Raw genomic sequence first — 20,818 nt, 5'->3', positions numbered from 1 at the left:
TACGCATGCCAAATTTCATCGAAATCGGTTAAGTAGAAGTGGCCGAAAAATCGATTGCAAGATGATTGCAAGATTTGAAGCACATATATGTATATACAAAGATAAGGGGTCAAGCTAAATAAAACCGTTTAATAATTAAAAAAAACAGTTAATATTTTATAATTTTATTTCAGTCTTCTGTTGGACTATTCTTCGGGCCGTCCATTTTCTTATTCCTAACGAGGGAACGCGCTGCAGGTGCATCACGGCTGGAAAAAACAAGTTTTATTAAGTATGGTTTACCATTATTACCTAACAAAGGGGTTTATGTATAAAACAACACTTTACCTCTAAGTCAGCATTCGAACCATTTCATTTAGACCTCTCACAAGCCCCTTTGTTGCGTGTATCATTCTACTAACGCCGGCATTATCTTCTACATCTGTCTTAACCATTATTCAGAGCTAATATATGCCTCTCCCACAGAACAAGTAGAATGGCGATGCGAGCAGGGTACGTGTCGCCGCCGGTTATGAGCAAACGCTCGCATGCTAGTACTCGCCCGCGCTGACCGAAAAACGTAAACTTGCCTTTTGCGCCACAATAACGTTCAGATTAAGAAGCCAGACATCAAATCTGTCTAAAGGAGGTGTATTCATTCACCAGGCACACAAGTTTTTACTACCGTTGCGCGAGAAATGTGGAAATGTGGAGAGGAACGAGCGGCGACACCGGTTCCGATACTAACTGCGCGCGATAGCCATTCTAACCTCTTTAATATGTTCTGTGGCCTCTCCTTTATTCCGCCTCTCGGTCCTATGCTCTAATCTAAATCCATTGCTTGTCGTTCAGCAAATATCTGGCCATCTAGTCCAGCGGTGCTCTACCTGCGGCCTGGGCTTTTTAGGTGGCCCGCCAGGTTATCGAACGTCACCTTTAAATATTCTTGCGACCCGGGGCTACAAGGCAAATCCGTCTTTGTGGCCCTCATAAAAAAAAGTTGAGCAACGCTGATCTAGTCGATGGTCACCTCCCACAGACAAGACATCCTCCAGACTGAGCATAGTAGCGCTACCCCCTCTGCCACAAATATACGGTAGTTTTACTCCATTTTCGAGTCAAAGTGTCTTTGTGTGACGTCCGTGTCTTTGAACGGACCAATCGCCGCACGGGCACTCGCTCACCTCGTCCCCCAGTATTTTTGGCAGCACGGTTTCATGAAATAATTGCTCTAAACTCCGTATAGAGGATTCCTAGTCTATGCCATCTCCCCATTCGATCCTTTTGCCCACCTTAGCCGCCATTCAGTAATTGTCTGCCTGTCTTCTCAATCTCCCATCGTTCCTTCTCGCCCAGTGTCCTACCTCCATTTCTGTGCTACGTTTACTGACGTCCGATACTTTCGTACGGCGATTAGTTTATTTCACTTTTTTTTTTATACTACATCGGTGGCAAACAAGCATTCGGGTCGCCTGATGGTAAGCAGTCACCGTAACCTATGGACGCCTGCAACTCCAGAGGTGTTACATGCGCGTTGCCGACCTTTTTAAAAACCTGTACACTCCTTTTTTGAAGAACCCCATACTGTAGACCCTCGGGAAAACCTCGGAAGGGAGCTCATTCCACAGCCGGAGCGTCCGCGGGAGGAAATTCCTCTTAAACCGCACAGTACGCGACCATTTAGGTTCTAGGTGTGTGTGAAATTAACTTCCATCAACTAATTCAAATATATTTTCATCTGTATTTTCTTTGTCCGATCTATTGGACACATTAGTTTACACACATCTATCAAATAGTATTAATCATATGCCTATGCCTCGTAAGTGAAAATATTAAACCCTTTACCAGGCTGCACCACGGTTATACACGGTTCTCCGAAAAATCCAAAACCCAAATATTTTCCAATTCAGAAGATTGATTTGAAGAAAAGTCACATTTCCCGAAAGCCCAATCCAATTTGTACTGTAAATCTAATTACTAAGGTTAAAATTATATTGCCGCGTATGCGGTATGTGGTAGATAAATCGTATTATGCTTGGAAAAGGATTAAAAATGTCGCTGACAATTTCATGTAAAGTGCATTTGTATAACTTTCCCACCAAAAACTCAAAATCTAAATTATTGTGTGTTCCGCGTGGGTTCTGAGGTAACTTTCAGGGGTGTAGAGAAGCCCTTTAGAACGTTATGAAGCTTCTGCCCTTTGGGATCATTTTGCTGAAGAGAATCTTTGAGAATCTTTTGGATCTTATCAAGTTTCAAAATCTCGCCTGGTTTGACTTTTCGGAGCGTTTTCAACCCACTAGGGTGGTTTAGAAGAGTTTTTGTCTTTGTGAGCTCACTAAGTGGTACTTTTAAAAGGGTTCGTTTGATTTTCAGTTTACCCGGTTGGTTTTTTGTTTGAATATCGCTTGGTTGGTTAAGGACAGTCTGTGTTTCTCTAGGAGTTACTTGTAGAACAGTTTTTCGTCTTGGATCATGGGGAATAATTTTTAAGACAGTTTGGGATTTTCTGGTATTACTAGACGTAGCTTTTGGGGCGTTTTGTGATCTCTTGAGACTGTCAAGCTTGGTTTTTAAAATTGAATCGCTAGGAATGGGTTTTAGTTTTAAGAGAGGTCGTGTACCGCTTTTTAAGGCAGGTTGTGAACCGCTGGACACTGGTTTTAATAAGACTTTTTTTATACCGCCAGGTGTGTGTTTTAAAACGGGTTTTAAACCTCTAGGCGTATCCTTTACGATAGTTTGTGGGATAAAAGTCTTAGGTTGAAGCTTTATCGAAGTTTTTGGTTGGGCAGCGTTGTTTTCTGTAGGTATGATTCGCCGACGCTTTGGTAAATAGTGACTGGCGGTTTCGTCTTCAACAAACTGAAAAAAAAAAACACTAGTAAACATGAAATATTCAAACATTAAAAATAATACAATTGATGTATGGAGTGAGTACTTTGTAAGCTTACAAGGAAACATACTCGTACCGTACCAAACGGTTCGGCTCCGACTTGATTTATTATTATAACTAGCGACCCGCCCCGGATTCGCACGGGTTAACAAATTATACATAGATCTTCCCCTTGAATCGCTCTATTTAAAAAACCGCATCAAAATCCGTTACGTAGTTTTAAAGATCTAAGCATACATAGGGAAAGGCAGACAGCGGAAAGCGACTTTGTTTTATACTATGTAGTGATGGTACGTTATAGAGTAGTCTAAAATAACAGACACATTTTTTTTAGCCGCCCAAACTCAACCTATTGGTAGAAATTGTCCTCCAAAGCAGGCGTGGCTCACTCCGCTATTTCGTCGCGTCGCTACAAGTACATGCGGCCCACACCAATTTTGGTGTCTAGCCAGAGTAGTTGCCATAGTATGTTTCCATGTTAGTTATTACTCTGTGGTTAGGCGGGTGGATCAACTATTTCTTGTTATTCTGTCCGGTCAGCCAAGAGACAATATTAGCATAGTTTGTTAGAAGACATTGTACACCACCTTCTGACACGCTTGGTAGACAACCCTCAATGGAAAGGGTTTATAAGTATCACAAAAAAGCGTGTTAGGTGAATTTACAGTTGTGTGCAATATAATAGCAGTGATGAAGATTTTCATAGACTTTTTGAATCTACTTAAACAAGTGCTCAATGGTAAAATGAAAATTAGGGGAAAACTATAACTTTAGATCAATTATATGGGAGCTTTTTTTATAATTCTTATGCATTACTTGACATTGTTTTAAAATTAACTAAACCTTTACTTATTATTGGAAGTAAAAAAAGATCGTCTTATAGAAAAGTTTATTTTCTTCTGCATGACAGGTTTATAGATGTAAAGCTTTGATTGGAAATAATAAGCAAAATACTAAGTTACAATAATATTACACAATTGTATTTATTTCGTAGGTTGATACGTTTTTATAAGAATTTACGCGAGGTAGTAAAAATGCAGATTTTCATGTTTTTTTTTACTCCCAATACTATTTAAGTACCTACCTAAAGGCTACTGTTAATTTTGAAACAATGTCAAGTAATGCAGAAGAATTATAAGAAAATATCCAATATTATTGATCTAAAGTTATAGTTTTCCCCTAATTTTCATTTTCCTATTGACTGCTATTATATTGCACACAACTGTAAATGCACAAAAATCAAGTTTTAAAGAGTGACCCAGGAGAACGTAACCATGGCAACGAGTGACAAGAACAAGTTGAGTCGCCCAGGCCATAGAGAAATATAGTAAGACAAGAGTGCTCACTCCATACATCAGTTCAGACTATTAATTTCAGTGTCTACATCTAGCATCGAGTAGCGGAACTATCAGTACTGCTACTTGACAATAGATGTAGCACCGACCGGAAAGTCTTATCTCAACAGCATAAGACTCCGGTCGGTGCTACATCTATTGTCAAGTAGCAGTACTGATAGTTCCGCTACTCGATGCTAGATGCTAATAGTCTTTTTGGTACTAAAACTGATGTATGGAGTGAGCACTCTATGTATTTTTTCTCTATGCCCAGGCGTACCTGTTTGCCTGTGGCAGAGCGCGTGGCTAACGGGTCGAGTGGGTCGGGCTCCGCTGCGGGCTCCGGGTCGGACGGCGGGAGCTCCTCGGGCTCCTCTTTTATTTCCACTTTCACACTACGATCAGAACAGAACCGACAGATTACGTTTTTAACAAGCTTTTATTAGGTCGACCTTTTTTTTGGGGGGGGATCTAATTTTAGTAATATATTAGTGACAAATAATAAAAAGCCTTAAAATAAAAATTACAAACTAAAATTAAAAACTAGAATTAAAAACTAAGCATAAAAATAAACTACAGATAAAAAATTTGGCCCAAATCGCCGTCCATTGGCAGCGTGCCCAGAAGGCTGGCAGCATTGCCACGTTGTATGGCAATGCTGATCCGCTGTGCTAGATATGACCCAGCCCTCTGGTCACGCGTCAATGCCACCAACCTGTGGCTACATTCTTTAAAGACCCTGTGAGCGCTTTCTCCCCAAGGCCCCATGGTCTCAACCCCAAACGGCTCAAATATGCAACCACTGTTTATGGTTGCATATTTGCGCCGCTTGAGGACCTCGGCCGGTCGACCTGTATGTAATGTAACTATGTAATGGAATCTAAGGTAACTAATTTAACCATCTTCCAAGGATCGTAGCGTCATGAAAATTGGCAGCTGTATGTAGTTTTGATGACAATACAATAATATGCTACTGTCGAACTGATCTGATGATGGAGACAGGAGGTGGCCATAGGAACTCTCGACCTGTATGTAACTATGTAATGGAATCTAAGTTAACTAATTTAACCATCTTCCAAGGATCCTAGCGTTATGAAAATTGGCAGCTGTATGTAGTTCTGATGACAATACAATAATATGGTACTGTCGAACTGATCTGATGATGGAGACAGGAGGTGGCCATAGGAACTCTCGACCTGTATGTAACTATGTAATGGAATCTAAGGTAACTAATTTAACCATCTTCCAAGGATCCTAGCGTTATGAAAATTGGCAGCTGTATGTAGTTCTGATGACAATACAATAATATGGTACTGTCGAACTGATCTGATGATGGAGACAGGAGGTGGCCACAGGAACTCTCGACCTGTATGTAACTATGTAATGGAATCTAAGGTAACTAATTTAACCATCTTCCAAGGATCCTAGCGTTATGAAAATTGGCAGCTGTATGTAGTTCTGATGACAATACAATAATATGGTACTGTCGAACTGATCTGATGATGGAGACAGGAGGTGGCCATAGGAACTCTCGACCTGTATGTAACTATGTAATGGAATCTAAGTTAACTAATTTAACCATCTTCCAAGGATCGTAGCGTCATGAAAATTGGCAGCTGTATGTAGTTCTGATGACAATACAATAATATGGTACTGTCGAGCTGATCTGATGATGGAGACAGGAGGTGGCCATAGGAACTCTGTGATGAAACAACGCAACCTAATTGTGTTAGGGGTTTTTAGAATTGTCTCGATGAGTATTAGTTGTCTGTCGTAAGAAAAGTACAGCCAGCGATAAAAGCTTGTACCAAAAATGAAATTTTTGCCAAAAACTTGTTCAATTATTCATTCAAAATCAATAGTGTACAGTCGCCATCAGATATATCGGGGCGGCCAAGGTGCTCACAAATATCTGAACACGCCTCTATTGTCAAGGCGTTAGAGTGCGTGTTCAGATATTTTTCAGCACCCTGGCCGCTCCGATATATCTGATGGCGACTACATGGGAAGGTTTTTTTTTGTCGATTTCATTATATCGTAGATTTTGATAAAATTTGGTAAGTTTGAAGAGCCCGAATTTGAGACATAAAATGTATATGTACATTTCCGTTGAGTAAGTTGAGTTACGTACATGTACATTGCACAGTATGTTTTCGTAACTCAGTGGAAGATTTTGTAGGACATCGGTGAAATTGCGTTTATGATGTTGTATATAGAATGATGAACTCTATCTATCCACCAAACTTAATCAAAATCTGACAAAAATTAAAAAACGACAATCAAACAAAAATTAAAAAAACATATTTCTTGGCGACATTGTTGTATTAAGTATATAGTTTGTCAATGGACTGTCTGATTTCAAACAAAGACAGAGAGAATCATACTATCTTTATCACTAGCACCCAAAATAAAAGGATGATTATAGTTTTTTTGTTCTTATTTATTGACAATTTGGTTTGACCAACTATGACTACTCATACCATACCAAATTGCAGTTTTAGGATCACTAAACACTAATGGATCACTAACGGACAGACAGACAGACGTGGTAGAATAATCTAAAAAACAGGAAAACCAAGGAAATACATACCTATCGCTATCCATTTCGAATAGTGTTAGTAAGTTTTGTGTCTGCAAATGTTGCCTTATGACTGCTAGCACTGCCTCCACTTGGCTCTGTTGAATGCAAAATAAGCGTTTTTATTCAAGAACTGAAAAACAGGGCTTAATAGGGTGTATAATTATTACGGCGATAGGAGACTTAAGAAACGGTTACCCTATTTACTGAATACTTTGCCCGCGGACATAGTAAAACAGCCCAAAAAAAGTAAATTAAAAAACAGTCTTAAAAGGTATCTCTTGAATACCTACTCTATAGGGGAATATGTTGCCCTATAGAGTATTCATGACATATTACCTACTTAAGTATTATGGCTTATAATATAAATTTATTTAAGTACTAGCTGTTGCCCGCGACTTCGTACGCGTGGATTTGTATATTGGTGGTTATATATTCTACATTAGCTTAGAACATTATGCAGCAAAAGATAGCAGTAGGGACGGTTAATCATTTGTTAAGTATTATACAACTTAATTATTAGATTTGTCTTTCACAACCTGGCTACGAAGTTTCAAGCCCCAAACTGAATAAAATTGTTCTCAATAATAAGTAATCCCTCTCAACCCCCAGAAGATTTTCAAGTCCACTATTTAATAAAACCTACTACGTAACTACCTATTTACGAAGCTTGAAGTTCCTAGCTTAAAATAAAATTTAAACAATCTTTCAACCCCTTTTTAACTTTAACCCTTAAAGGGACGAATTTAAAAAAAAAAACGCTGAAATTACTTTTCTTAAGTTCTAATAATATGGCTTTATACAAAGATTCAAGTCCCGCACTCTCAAAAATATTTGATCTGCATACAAACTTTCAACCCCTTTTTCACCACCTTGGGGGATGAATTTTTAAAAAATGCTGTAATTATTTTTCTTGAATTCTAATAATAAGACTTTATACAAAGATTCAAGTCCCGCACTCTTAAAAACATTTGATCTCCATACAAACTTTCAACCCCTTTTTCACCACCTTGAGGGATGAATTTTTAAAAACGCTGAAATTATTTTTCTTGAGTTCTAATAATATGGCTTTATACAAAGATTCAAGTCCCGCACTTTTAAAAATATTTGATCTCCATACAAACTTTCAACCCCTTTTTAACCACCTTAGGGGATGAATTTTTAAAAACGCTGAAATTATTTTTCTTGAGTTCTAATAATACGGCTTTATACAAAGATTCAAGTCCCGCACGTTCAAAAATATTTGATCTCCATACAAACTTTCAACCCCTTTTTCACCACCTTGGTGGGTGAATTTTTAAAAACGCTGAAATTATTTTTCTTGAGTTCTAATAATACGGCTTTATACAAAGATTCAAGTCCCACACTCACAAAAATATTTGATCTCCATACAAACATTCAACCCCTTTTTCACCACCTTGGGGGATGAATTTTCGAAAACGCTGAAATTAGTTTTCTTATTTTTTTATATAATATATTTTCACAAAGTTTCAAATTCCTAGCTTAAAATAAATCTTGAACCCATACAACCTTTCATCCCCTTTTTAACCCTTTTAAGGGATTAATTTTTAAAAACGCTGAAATTACTTTTCTTGAGTTCTAATAATATGGCTTTATACAAAGACTCAAGTCCCGCACCCTCAATAATATTTGATCTCCGTACAAACTTTCAACACCTTTTTCACCACCTCGGGGGATGAATTTTTAAAAACGCTGAAATTAGTTTTCTTGTTTTTTAATTTAATACCTTTTCGCAAAGTTTCAAGGTCCTAGCTTAAAATAAAATTTGCACCCCAAGACAAAGTTTCATCCCCTTTTTTACCCCCTTAGGGGTTGAATTTCCTAAAACGTCGCAATTACTTTGTTTTGTAATCGGCTATTATGCCTTTCTAAGAAGTTTCAACGCATTTGTAATGGATTCAAACTTTCAACCCCTTTTTAACCCTGTTAGGGGATGAATTTTTAAAAACGCTGAAATTACTTTTCCTGTCTTATAATAATATACCCATATACAAAGTTTCAAGTCCCACACTCACAAAAATATTTGATCTCCATACAAACTTTCAACCCCTTTTTCACCACCTTGGGGGATGAATTTTCGAAAACGCTGAAATTAGTTTTCTTGTTTTTTAATATAATACATTTTCACAAAGTTTCAATTTCCTAGCTTAAACTAAAACTTGAACCCCATACAACCTTTCATCCCCTTTTTAACCCCCTTAGGGGTTGAATTTTTCAAAATCGCTTCTTATCTCTTGTACACTTTACAAATGCAACCTCGTGTCCAAATTTCAAATTTCTAGCTTTTGTAGTTTCGGCTCTGCGTTGATGAATCAGTCAGTCAGTCAGTCAGTCAGTCAGTCAGTCAGGACACTTGCATTTATATATATAGATAGATAGAAAAGTGAGATTCCACAGTCAAACACATGTAGTTTTGTGGAGCTTTGTCCTTAACAAAAAAGTTATAACTTTTGTGTAATAAACTAAAATAAAATAATAAATAACCGCGAAAATCGAAGCAGCACCGCAGTGTCCGTCCGCGATCAATAAATAATACAGAAGGCCTACCGTGAAAACCGAAATTCGCAAATTGCGAAGATCTTTCTCTTTTACTACAATGAAGGCGTAATAATTAGTGTGACAGAGAAAGTTGCCCACAATTTGCGAACTTCGATTTTCGCGGTTAAGCTTTGGATTCCTCCGAAAACGGTGCCGTAATATGACGGCCGCTATATAGCGTTGACTGACGTCACTAGAACGTTGTCTATGTAACCAAGATGGCGCGGTTTCCTAGACGGCGTTACGTTACGTTGATTGTCAACGTAACGTAAGATGACGGCCGTCATGACGGTGTCGATAGTTTCGTGAACGTTTTATTAGATAGCGGTGACGCCATTTTGAATAAATGACACGAGATTTGAATAAATGATCCCGTACTACGATTATTTTCCTCTTCTGATGATATTTCATCCTCCAAGTAAATTATAGATGATCAAGCCAATTTTGTCAGTAGGAAAAGGCGCGAAATTCAAATGTTCTATGGGACGTTATCCCTTCGCGCCTACTTTTTTCAAATTTTCCGCTTTGACTTTGGTGGCTGACGGTGTGTTATGACGCCGTGGTACTTTCCACATGTCGTCACCGTAAAGACGGCCGTCTTTTGCGGCCGCTATATGACGGCCGTCATATTACGGCACCGTTTTCGGAGGAATCCAAAGCTTTATAGGTAATTAGGTAGTCCTGCACGCACCAGCATCGGGCGTAGCATGGTTCCATTTTCGCACTTACACTTACATACTTGTTATAACGTGACAGGCATGGTGATAAACGATAAAAATGCGACCGTGCTACCGCCGCAGAACGAAAAGCTGTACAAAATCACAGAATAAGTAGGTAATAGTATTATCATACAGAACGGACACGCACCGCCCCGCCCCGATTCGGATTACCCCGCCCGCGACAGGCCGCGACGTGAATATGTGCGTAAGTCGCTCTACTGAGAGCATGCCAGAATTCCGTCAGATACACAATGACGCGTGTACAGACGTGCCGCGCACGCATAGAAACGCAAATCATTTTTGATGTATGGCGTGTCCGCCCTGTGACAAAATGCAACTCACGCGCGTGGCCCCTCTAGGCGTGCGCAGCAAGTAGTGACCGTCGTGCGGCGCGCACTCGGCGCACGCGCCGCACAGCGGCCCGCGGCAACACTGCACGCACCAGAACGGGTAGCTGTGAAAAATTAAAAAAAAAACCGGCCAAGTGTGAGTCGGACTCGCCCACGGAGGGTTCCGCACCATCAACAAAAAATAGAGCAAAACAAGCAAAAAAACGGTCACCCATCCAAGTACTGACCCCGCCCGACGTTGCTTAACTTCGGTCAAAAATCACGTTTGTTGTATGGGAGCCCCACTTAAATCTTTATTTTATTCTGTTTTTAGTATTTGTTGTTATAGCGGCAACAGAAATACATCATCTGTGAAAATTTCAACTGTCTAGCTATCACGGTTCGTGAGATACAGCCCGGTGACAGACGGACGGACGGACGGACAGACGGACGGACGGACGGACGGACAGCGGAGTCTTAGTAATAGGGTCCCGTTTTTACCCTTTGGGTACGGAACCCTAACAAAGTCGTTGCTGCTGGCCTAGCGGTAACCACTGACAATCCAACCTCTAGACATAGCATAGTCGCGCTACCCTCTCTGCCACACATACGGTAGCGTTACTCCATCTTCGAGTCAATCCCGTGCCGTGATTGGTCCGTGTCTTTGAACGGACCAATCACGGCACGGGATTCGCTCACCTCGTCCCCCCGCACCCCCGTATTTTTGGCAGCATCGGTTTCATGAAAGAATTGGCCTAAGCTCAGTCTAGAGGTTAGATTGTCTGTGGCGGTAACAGTTGTGTGACTTTCAATCCGGAAGTCGCGGATTCAAACCCCGGCTCGTACCAATGAGTTTTTCGGAACTTATGTGCGAAATATCATTTGATATTTAGGGGCATTCCACGAGAATGTCGCTTACGTAACGACATTATTCTAATACTTCTGAAAATGCTGAGTAAGCTATATTGGGTCTGTTAATATTTCACGACTTGGCTAAGAAATTGGCAGTATATTCTAGAACTTTAGGGATTTGATTACGGTAGCTGCCATACAAGGCGAAAGCGTTACGTAAGCGACATTCTCGTGGAATGCCCCTTTACCAGTTGCTTTTCGGTGAAGGAAAACATCGTAAGGAAACCGTTAACTTTTCAGGATTTTCGTAAGGTTATCCTATAGATAGGTTAGGTTTGTTTTGACTAACGAAAATGCGGGCAAACAATACATTATGACTTTAAAATTTTTGGGAAACAATAGAGGCCCGAGTAGATTGTCTCACAAGGGAGCAAAATGGCCTATTTACGGCGGGTGTACGTTGAATCATAAACGAAGCGAAGGATTCAATGAAGGAAAATGTAAGAAGGCAGGAAGGAATCATACTCACCCAACAGTAAGTGCTGCACAATCCTTGCAAGAATGATCAACTGCCTCGGGAACAACTGAAAAAAAAATGTTTTTTTTACCATGCCTCCTAATTTATCACCCAAAATAATATGAGAAAAATCTAACAAGCTGGCATAGCTGTGATTGATATACCTACACAAAGAGAAAAGAGTGTATAGAGAGTTAGATCCTTATTCTTTCACTGATATGTGTTAATTTGAAAATATTGAAATTCACGCCATCTACTCGACAGTAGGTCAACGGTTATGGCGCCATCGCGAGTAGATGGCGCGAATTTCAATATTTACAAATGAACACATATCAGTGAAAGAATAAGGATCAAAGTCAAATGGCGTTCTAACAGTTTTAATCTTCTGTCAAAAGATGGCAGTAAATTTACTGTGGCTACATTTGGTGGTCGTCCTCCGTGGTTCGTCCTTAACACCACTAACGACCCGCCCCGGCTTCGCACGGGTTACACAAAACCTTAACATTTTGTTAATACACTTAATAAACCTTCCTCAAGAATCACTCTATAGATAGGCGAAAACCACGTAAAAATCGATTCAGCACTAGTTTTTAGGGTTCCCAAAGGGTAAAAACGGGACCCTATTACTAAGACTCCGCTGTCCGTCCGTCTGTCACCAGGCTGTATCTCACGAACCGTGATAGCTAGACAGTTGAAATTTTCACAGATTATGTATTTCTGTTGCCGCTATAACAACAAATACTAAAAACAGAATAAAAAAAAAAAATTAAGTGAGGCTCCCATACAACAAACGTGATTTTTGACCGAAGTTAAGCAACGTCGGGCGGGGTCAGTACTTGGATGGGTGACCGTTTTTTTGCTTGGTTTGCTCTATTTTTTGTTGATGGTGCGGAACCCTCCGTGCGCGAGTCCGACTCGCACTTGGCCGGTTTTTTAAGTTTATCGCTAACATAGGGTCAAAGAGGGAACAGTGGCGCGGTAGAAATAGGCCGGGTACAGTGGCTCACTCAACCTAAATTAAACACGAGAGAGGCGATATTTGGGCGACTCAGCCACTGTTTCCGCCTTGACTCTACATACATACAGATAACATACAAACAGACAGACGCTGCACGGGGCTGTTTTACGGCCTGGCCACGACAATGAGCGACTTGCGACGGCGGCAGCGACAACCATAGGTGGGAACAAAAGGTCCGATCGCTGTCTCGCTCCAACTGAGTTACTGTTATCGCTGCCGCCGTCGCGAGTCACTCAAATGTCGTGGGCCGTGGCCGAGCTGTTATAAGCAGTGATCGGGGATTTCTATGCCACTTGGGGTGAATGACCACAATCATTATGCTAGTATGGATATGCCGCGGGAATCCGGGATTCGTGTGCGATATAGGAGAGTATTTTGGCATGTTACTGTTAATCAATTAATCATGCATTGCATATATTATTAATATTAATAATTGAAAATTCGATTACAGATCAATTGAATATATCAATAAAACCACTAAGCTCGCATTACCTTATCAGTTTTGCATTGCCTTTCAACGACCGAGTCGAGACCCATGTTTTTTACAGTCCTTTATTTTATAAACGAATTACCAACACCGAAATAGCGTTTACTTTTCGAACAGTTTTGTTCCTATCGCGGGCCAAGTGGCGTATCCATATTACCATTTCGACTTGATATCCCGCGGTGTGGCATAGAAATCCCCGATCACTGGTTATAAGGTGTGACATGTGAGTGATTGGACATACTCACATGGTTCAATGGGTACTACTTGCAAAGCCGGGAGCACTGAGAACGTGTCCACATCTTCAGACAGTTTTGTCGTCTCGGGCAGCGGGGCTGCGGGGCGGGGGGCCCGTGGGGGGCTGGTGGTCGGCGGCGCTTCATTATTACCTGAACAAAACATGCTACTCAGCGTAACTCAGCACAGAACAAGTAATAAGGTTAGAATGGCGATCAGGGTACGTGTTGCCGCGGTTTTGAGCAAACGCTCGCATGCTACTCGCCCGCGCTGACCGAAAAACGAAGTAAACATGCCTTTTTGCGCCACAATAACGTTCAGACTAGGGCTTGCAAATATTCGAAACTTTCAGATATTCGAATATTCGACTTTTTCTGACGACGTATTCGAATATTCGAATAATTATTCGAATAATTATTCGAATATTATAAAAAATAAGAAAAGGAACGAGAAATCGGTTTATTATCGTTTTATTCAAAAGCTTTTTTCACATATTGCTAAAAGTGTAAAACTAAGGATATTTGGCAGAAATCCACTTAATTGACTATGTAGCCTCAGCTAGCTCGGGGTTCGTTGATTGAGGGCTAAGTTAAGTGGAAACAACACAGATATCGGTATAATCGTGTATTCTGCTAAGTACTTTCACGGGTATAGGACACTTATTAGAATTAGCACTTAAATTACTGTTGTGATTTACAAAATAAGATAGTCACGTTATTACTCGTATCGCGTCGGTTGCCGAACTGCGCGGGAGCGGCGTGTGCGGATCTGTATCCGGTCGCTCACGCGCGGTGCGTCGCGATCCGGAGCCGTGATTGGCTCATGCGGTGCAGCATTGAAATGGTCCAATCCGCGAGTTTCATTCGGCCGGGCCGACGTTCGAGGTTGGCGCGTTATACACTCCCCCTCCAAGTTCCCAGAACGACCCGTTGGGGACTTGGTAACACTAACATCTCGCGCTAAGTTACGAGGGCGACCACGCAGTCGCCGTGGTTGGACAGGCACCGAAGGAATACCTTGACCTGGTGTGAATGGTGTCAAATCAGAACTATGGTATTTACCCAGGTCGGTATTGGTTTGAATGTCGGATATAACATAAGAAGTTGGACTAATTACTTTACTAATGCGATAGGGACCATCCCGTTTTGGCATGAATTTCTTCGTTAAACCTTTAGAAGCGTTACTAAGCAAATGAGTGTCTACCAGAACTAGGTCATTAACGCAAAACGAAGGTGACTGCCGTCGGTGCTGGTCAGCGTCGCTTTTCTTATGGTCCTGCTGGCGTTCTGCTTTCTCCTTGATAACATCCCAGTTATCGATAAACTTCTTCAAGTAAGGAGTTATTTGTGGCAGAAAGTTTTCTTTTGATAGAATAGCCTTTAAATCACGTTGAGCATCAAAAGGAGTCCTCATCTCTCGAGCGAACATCATGTGAGCTGGACTGCATCCAGTAGTGGCGCAAAGAGCACTATTCATCGAGAACCTGATCGCTGGCAGGAACTTGGGCCACGCACGATGATTGTTCTTCACTAGGATGGAGAGTTGAGTTTTGAGGTCTCTATTCTTGCGTTCTGCAGGATTGGCCTCAGGATGATAGAGTGGTATTAAATTCTGCTTGATCCCCAGCAAGAACATGGTCTGCTGCATCACAGCTGAGACAAACTGAACTCCGTTGTCTGAAATGACTCTTCTTGGGAATCCATACCGTAGGAAGTACTGCTCGATAAGGGCTGGAGCGCAGACGTCTGCTGTCGCGTCCTTGAGGGCTATCAGCTCCACCCAGCGTGTAGCCGTGTCCTCGATGAGCAGCACCCATTTCTCTCCATTATCGCCTTCAGGTAGAGGGCCAAAGAGGTCTATGGCTAGTACCTCTCCTCTTTGATTAAGCACTGGGGTCTGTAGTAGTCCCATAGGCTTCTGGTTACTTATCTTGTAGCGTTGGCATTCTTCACAGAGTTTTAGATATTCCGTGACGTATTTGCGCATTCCTGTAAAGTAATACTTTTGACAGATGCGTGCGAGAGTCCTTTCTACGCCCTGATGACCTGCTGTTGGGGCGTCGTGGTACTCTTTTAGGACGGCCTCCTTCATAGAGTTAGGTACTACCAGCTGAGCTTCCTCAGACTCAGAGTTGGGATTATAATAGTAGAGAACCCCTTGGGCCATGACATATCCTCTCTCTAGCCATCTGGTTGAGTTAATGAGATCAGAGTCTTCCAGGTCTTGAACAATCTTGGCGACTTCTGGATCTTCGAGCTGAGCAGTACGTAGTTCCGTCGGGTTAACTTGTGGAATATCAATAATAATAGAGCAGACTCCACATTCTTCTTTGGAGTTTTCATCGCAGACCGGTCGACTCAATGTGTCTGCTATGACATTGGCCTTGCCAGGTGTGTATTCATATTTGATGTCAAAACCTTGCAGTTTAAGTGCCCACCGGATAAGGCGACCACTTGGTGACTTGTGAGTCAGCAGCCATTTCAACGGCTGATGATCCGTCTTCACTAAAACTGTATGACCATCAATATAGGGCCGGTACTTCTCAACCGCCCAGATCACAGCCAAACATTCCCTTTCCGTTGTGCTGTAACGGCGTTCTGCTGGAGTGAGCAGCCGGCTGGCATACTCAATGGGACGCTCATCATGTCCTTCGCCTTGCATAAGGCAAGCTCCGAGGGCATAGTTGCTCGAGTCAGTCCGCAGAATAAATTGTTTGCTGTAATCCGCTTGCACCAGGATTGGAGCAGAAGTTAATCTGGTTTTGAGCTCCGTAAAGGCCTGTTGTTGCTCGTTTTGCCATTTCCATGGTTCATTTTTCTTAGTAAGCTTGGTAAGCGGCTGAGCTACCGCTGAGAAATTTGGAACAAATTTTCTGAACCAAGCGCAGGTTTGAAGAAATGTCCGGAGATGCTTGAGATTATTTGGCTCCTTCATGGCTAAAATAGCTTCAACTTTCCCATTATCTGGCTTTATACCGTCAGGGGTGATGAGGTGTCCAAGGTACTTGACCTCTTTGCAGGCAAAAACACATTTCTCTCGGTTTGCTCTTAAGCCAAACTGACGTAGTCGGTCAAACACAAGTTGCAGGTCTTCCAGGTGTTTCTCAAAACTGTCAGATATAACCAGGAGATCGTCCAGGTAAGCTAGTACTGTAGTATTTTGCAAGCTGGCACCGGATTTGAACTTATCCATCAACCGCTGGAAGGTGGCAGGTGCATTCTTTAAACCGAATGGCATCCGTACAAAACGGTAAGTACCGAATGGTGTGATCACTGAAGTCTTATCCCGATCAGCTGGATTCACACTTACTTGCCAGTATCCGGATCTCAGATCTATGGTACTTATGTAGCAATGTCTTCCTGTCGACTGCAGCAGCTCATCAATTAAGGGTAAGGGATAGTTATCTGTCTTTGTGACGCTGTTCAGCTTTCTATAATCAGCACAGAATCGGACAGTGTTATTCTTCTTAGGGACAAGAACTGCCGGTGAGGTCCAAGCAGATTCACATTCCTCTATTATCCCTTCCCGGAGCATCTTCTCAATCTCCGCTTTCATTATTTCCTTCTTTGCAGGTGTGAGCCGGTATGGAGGTACAGATATAGGTGCATGGTCTCCTGTATCAATATGATGTTCAACAATTGGAGTGGGCGCTCCCCCTAGACTGAAGACTGCACTATTCCTCTCTAACACTTCGGCTAATTCCATCTTTTCACCTTCGCTGAGCATTGATCCTTCTTCAGCATGAAGTATATTGCTTGCAGCAATTGACAATTGCATTGGCATGTCAGATTCATACTGTATGGGATACCTCTCACCACCTGGAAAGCACCAAGTATGGGTGTCAAAGTCCAAGTCGAGACGGGATGCTTTCAGAAAATCGATTCCCAGTAAAGTTTCATTTTCTTCAGCTTCAGGTAAGATAAGGAACTCTTGAGGTATTACTCTATCCTTCACTTTGACATCTAAGGTGATTTTGAGCACATTTCTAACTTGAGGTATACCATCGGCTAATGTCACTCTCATTTGCTTCTCGCAGAACTGTTGCTTTCTCTCAAGTAACAGTGAGTAGAGCTTTTGACTAGCCAAGCTTCTCTTTGCAGCTGTATCCAATAAGGCAATACCTTGCATATCCAGGATTCCAATCCCTAAAATTGGCCGCTGATGTCTATTTGTGTATTCCTCATATGTGTCAAATAATTCCAACACGGGGTCCTCAGCGTCATTCTGGTCAACTTGGGTTACAGGTGCAGGCTCCTTGGAGTCCTCAACCTTCTGGTTTGTCCCTGAAAAATCCACAGCTGAAAATATAATTCCCTCACAAGGTTTGGTTGACATACTGGAATTATCTATACTGTGACCCAAAGATGACATACTGTAACTAGTTATATTGTGACCATTATTATTACTGTTATTAGCTGATTCGAAAACAGCTGTAGTCAACCTAGATTTGGCGTCAATGACCTGCTCTGGCAGCAGAGGGATGTTACAAATATTGTTTGACACGGTGCAAAATGACATTTCCTTACTATGGGAACTATTAACTTGCTTATCACTGTTATCAATAAAGGACTTTGCAAAAAGTGTGCACGATTGTTGAACAACTACAGGGTCGTCCTGGGAGCTGTCGGCGGCGCGGGGCGTCACCGGCCTTGCTACTAAACCGTCACCAAAGAAATTTGCAGGAAGTGCATGTTGAAAATCAGTGAGAGACAAAAAGGTCTCGTCAAGCTTATCATTTTGAACATTAGGTATAGTGATAAGAGAACTACTCACCGGGGAGAGCTTCTTAGTCTGCTTACCAGTGCCCTTTAACCCTGGATTGGACGAATCCATGCTGCAGTTGACAGTACAGAATGTAGAATTACATTTTTCGCAATTTATGCGTATAACGCCTATTTGACCACATCCATAACAACGTAACACGTTAACATCTGATGCGTTATTATTATTATCATTAGACGTGCTAGAGTCTTTATTTAACTTTCTACATTCTTCTTTTACGTGACCGTAACGTTTACAATACCCGCACTTCTTACTATACGATTTAGATTTCGCGGCGGACGCGGTATTGTTATTATCACTGTTATCATCTGTACGACGCGGCGGAGGCGCACGGGGCTCGCGGGGCGGCGGCGCGGCGCTCGCGCTCGCGGCAGCGCGCGGCGGCTTTGACACGACGGCGGGACGACTCGGCGAGGCGTGGCTCACGTTCTTGGAAGCGGCGGCGGCGGCCTTTGTATCGGTTGTACTCTCGTTCAACGATTCTTCGACAGCGCGCGCCTTTTGTAACAATATCTTAAACGTTGCGCACTCTTCCCTCTTAACACGTTTACGTATTCGTTTGTGTAGAAGTCCGTATACCATGTCTAACTGTATTTTCTCAGTTAACTCGTTGCGCGGCAATTTTGAAAACAGCGCTCGACACTTCGCGACGTAAATATGAGTGTTTTCGTCGCCTTGAGGTGTAGCAAATAAGTCGCGATAAATGCGCGGCGGAGCTCGATTGTCACCGTAGGTATGGCGCAAGCTGTCAATTACTTCGGCCCATGAAGTTGTCTCAGGTTTTATGCCCTGCCACCAATCTGCGGCTGAATGCGTTAATAGCATAGATAACCCTCGAATGGCGTTATCGTCCGAGATATTTGCACAATCTTTGTAGGCTTCAATGGCGTCAATAAAACCTTCGATGGACTCATCGGAATTTCCAGCGAATCGAGCTTTGCAGCGAGAGAAATTTCCTCCTTCTACTGGAAACGGTGTCGATGTAGCAGACGACGACGGGTGCCTAGTGGTCGTGATGACGCTTTCCAGCAGTTCCCTGAAGGCGTTGGTTTGCGACCGTTGTAACGACTCCACTAGCGTCGCGACGTCATCTCTGGTGAAAGAACCTTCACGAGCGGGCTCGACGTCCTCTCGCGTCGGCGTCGACACACGTCGATTTCTCTTTGATTTCGTCGGCATTTTATCACACTATATTGTTTATTTTAATGAGTCACGGCACAAAAAATCCACTTTTTCACTTAGCCTCACACTTGGGCAGCCATTTTGTAGCCTCAGCTAGCTCGGGGTTCGTTGATTGAGGGCTAAGTTAAGTGGAAACAACACAGATATCGGTATAATCGTGTATTCTGCTAAGTACTTTCACGGGTATAGGACACTTATTAGAATTAGCACTTAAATTACTGTTGTGATTTACAAAATAAGATAGTCACGTTATTACTCGTATCGCGTCGGTTGCCGAACTGCGCGGGAGCGGCGTGTGCGGATCTGTATCCGGTCGCTCACGCGCGGTGCGTCGCGATCCGGAGCCGTGATTGGCTCATGCGGTGCAGCATTGAAATGGTCCAATCCGCGAGTTTCATTCGGCCGGGCCGACGTTCGAGGTTGGCGCGTTATAACTAGATTTTATCATCCTACTATTTATAAGATGCCCACATTTATAAACACAAGTAAAACGCCAAAATTAAACGTATTTAATATTTCTAGATAAAACTTATTATAAATGCGTCGTTGCGTGAAATAATATAACTTTAACCATCCAAACACCTAGGTATGTAAGATATTTTTTTTAGTAGGTAATTATTTTCCGATTTAAATTAACTTGTAATCACTCAGAGGCCTGTAAAAAGGCCTTTAATTTCATTGTATTTTGAATCTTTATTGACTTTATTTGTTTTGGCAAGTTATTATTCCTAATGGTCGGCTAATTATATAATATTGGAATATTTAAGGGAAAAAGTTAGTTGAGTACTGGGTGGATTATTCGTCAGCTAAAGGTGCATGGTTAGATTACCAAGTTGGGCAGATTTGGTATGATTAATTTTGAGAATTGCGATAAATGGCAAGGTTTAGACTTCAAAAATTCGCTTAACGTACGCTTGTACTGAATAAACAGAATGACCATTTAACTTAAAACTTACGCACCGTAAAAATAACATACTTTTTGATTTCGTTTTCTTTTAAATTGAGTTAGGTTTCACTGTATTCACGAAGTCTATCGAGAGGAATACAGTAAAAATATTATATCCTACGTATTTGGGTACCTACCGTTCCTCATTCACTGTAAATACCCGTAAAACACACAGAAACTGTAACTACAGCGGATGACATAGATTTTTTTATAGTAATAAAAAATATTCGAATATTCGAAACCTGAACGGCCGAATATTCGAATATCAAAACAGGTCGAATATTCGACAAATTCGAATATTCGAATTGCAAGCCCTAGTTCAGACTAATCTGTCAGCTCCCACGGCTCATATATGAGCCAGAACGCTTATGGTGACGTCATATCGTGGGATTCGACAGGTTAAGAA

At 41.8% G+C, this 20,818-nt stretch overlaps 1 protein-coding gene across 1 annotated transcript; it reads right to left on the bottom strand.

The window, feature by feature from the left end:
* Positions 1-156: 156 nt before the first annotated feature.
* Positions 157-19,490, bottom strand: LOC134658497 (uncharacterized). Its single transcript, XM_063514183.1, has 8 exons — positions 14,519-19,490; positions 13,514-13,654; positions 11,776-11,830; positions 10,408-10,519; positions 6,800-6,885; positions 4,490-4,604; positions 2,604-2,844; positions 157-248 (listed from the first exon to the last, which is right to left on the bottom strand). Exons 1-8 carry the CDS (start codon positions 19,461-19,463, stop codon positions 157-159), a joined length of 5,787 nt encoding a protein of 1,928 aa, XP_063370253.1. The 5' UTR covers positions 19,464-19,490.
* Between the last annotated feature and the right edge of the window lie 1,328 nt (positions 19,491-20,818).

This window comes from Cydia amplana, chromosome 22, assembly GCF_948474715.1.
Source record: "Cydia amplana chromosome 22, ilCydAmpl1.1, whole genome shotgun sequence".
In the NCBI taxonomy this organism is placed as follows: Eukaryota; Metazoa; Arthropoda; class Insecta; order Lepidoptera; family Tortricidae; genus Cydia; species Cydia amplana.
The sequence above is the reverse complement of the archived record's forward strand: the minus strand, read 5'-3'. Positions and strand labels throughout refer to the sequence as shown.

Excerpts from the sequence above, each read along its gene's own strand:
- LOC134658497 (XM_063514183.1), bottom strand. The coding sequence starts at position 19,463 with ATGCCGACGAAATCAAAGAGAAATCGACGTGTGTCGACGCCGACGCGA. Across the intron at positions 13,655-14,518 it reads ACCATTCACACCAGGTCAAG|GTAATAATGAAGCGCCGCCG; the intron begins GTATTCCTTCGG and ends TGTTTTGTTCAG. Across the intron at positions 2,845-4,489 it reads GCTCTGCCACAGGCAAACAG|TTTGTTGAAGACGAAACCGC; the intron begins GTACGCCTGGGC and ends TTTTTTTTTCAG.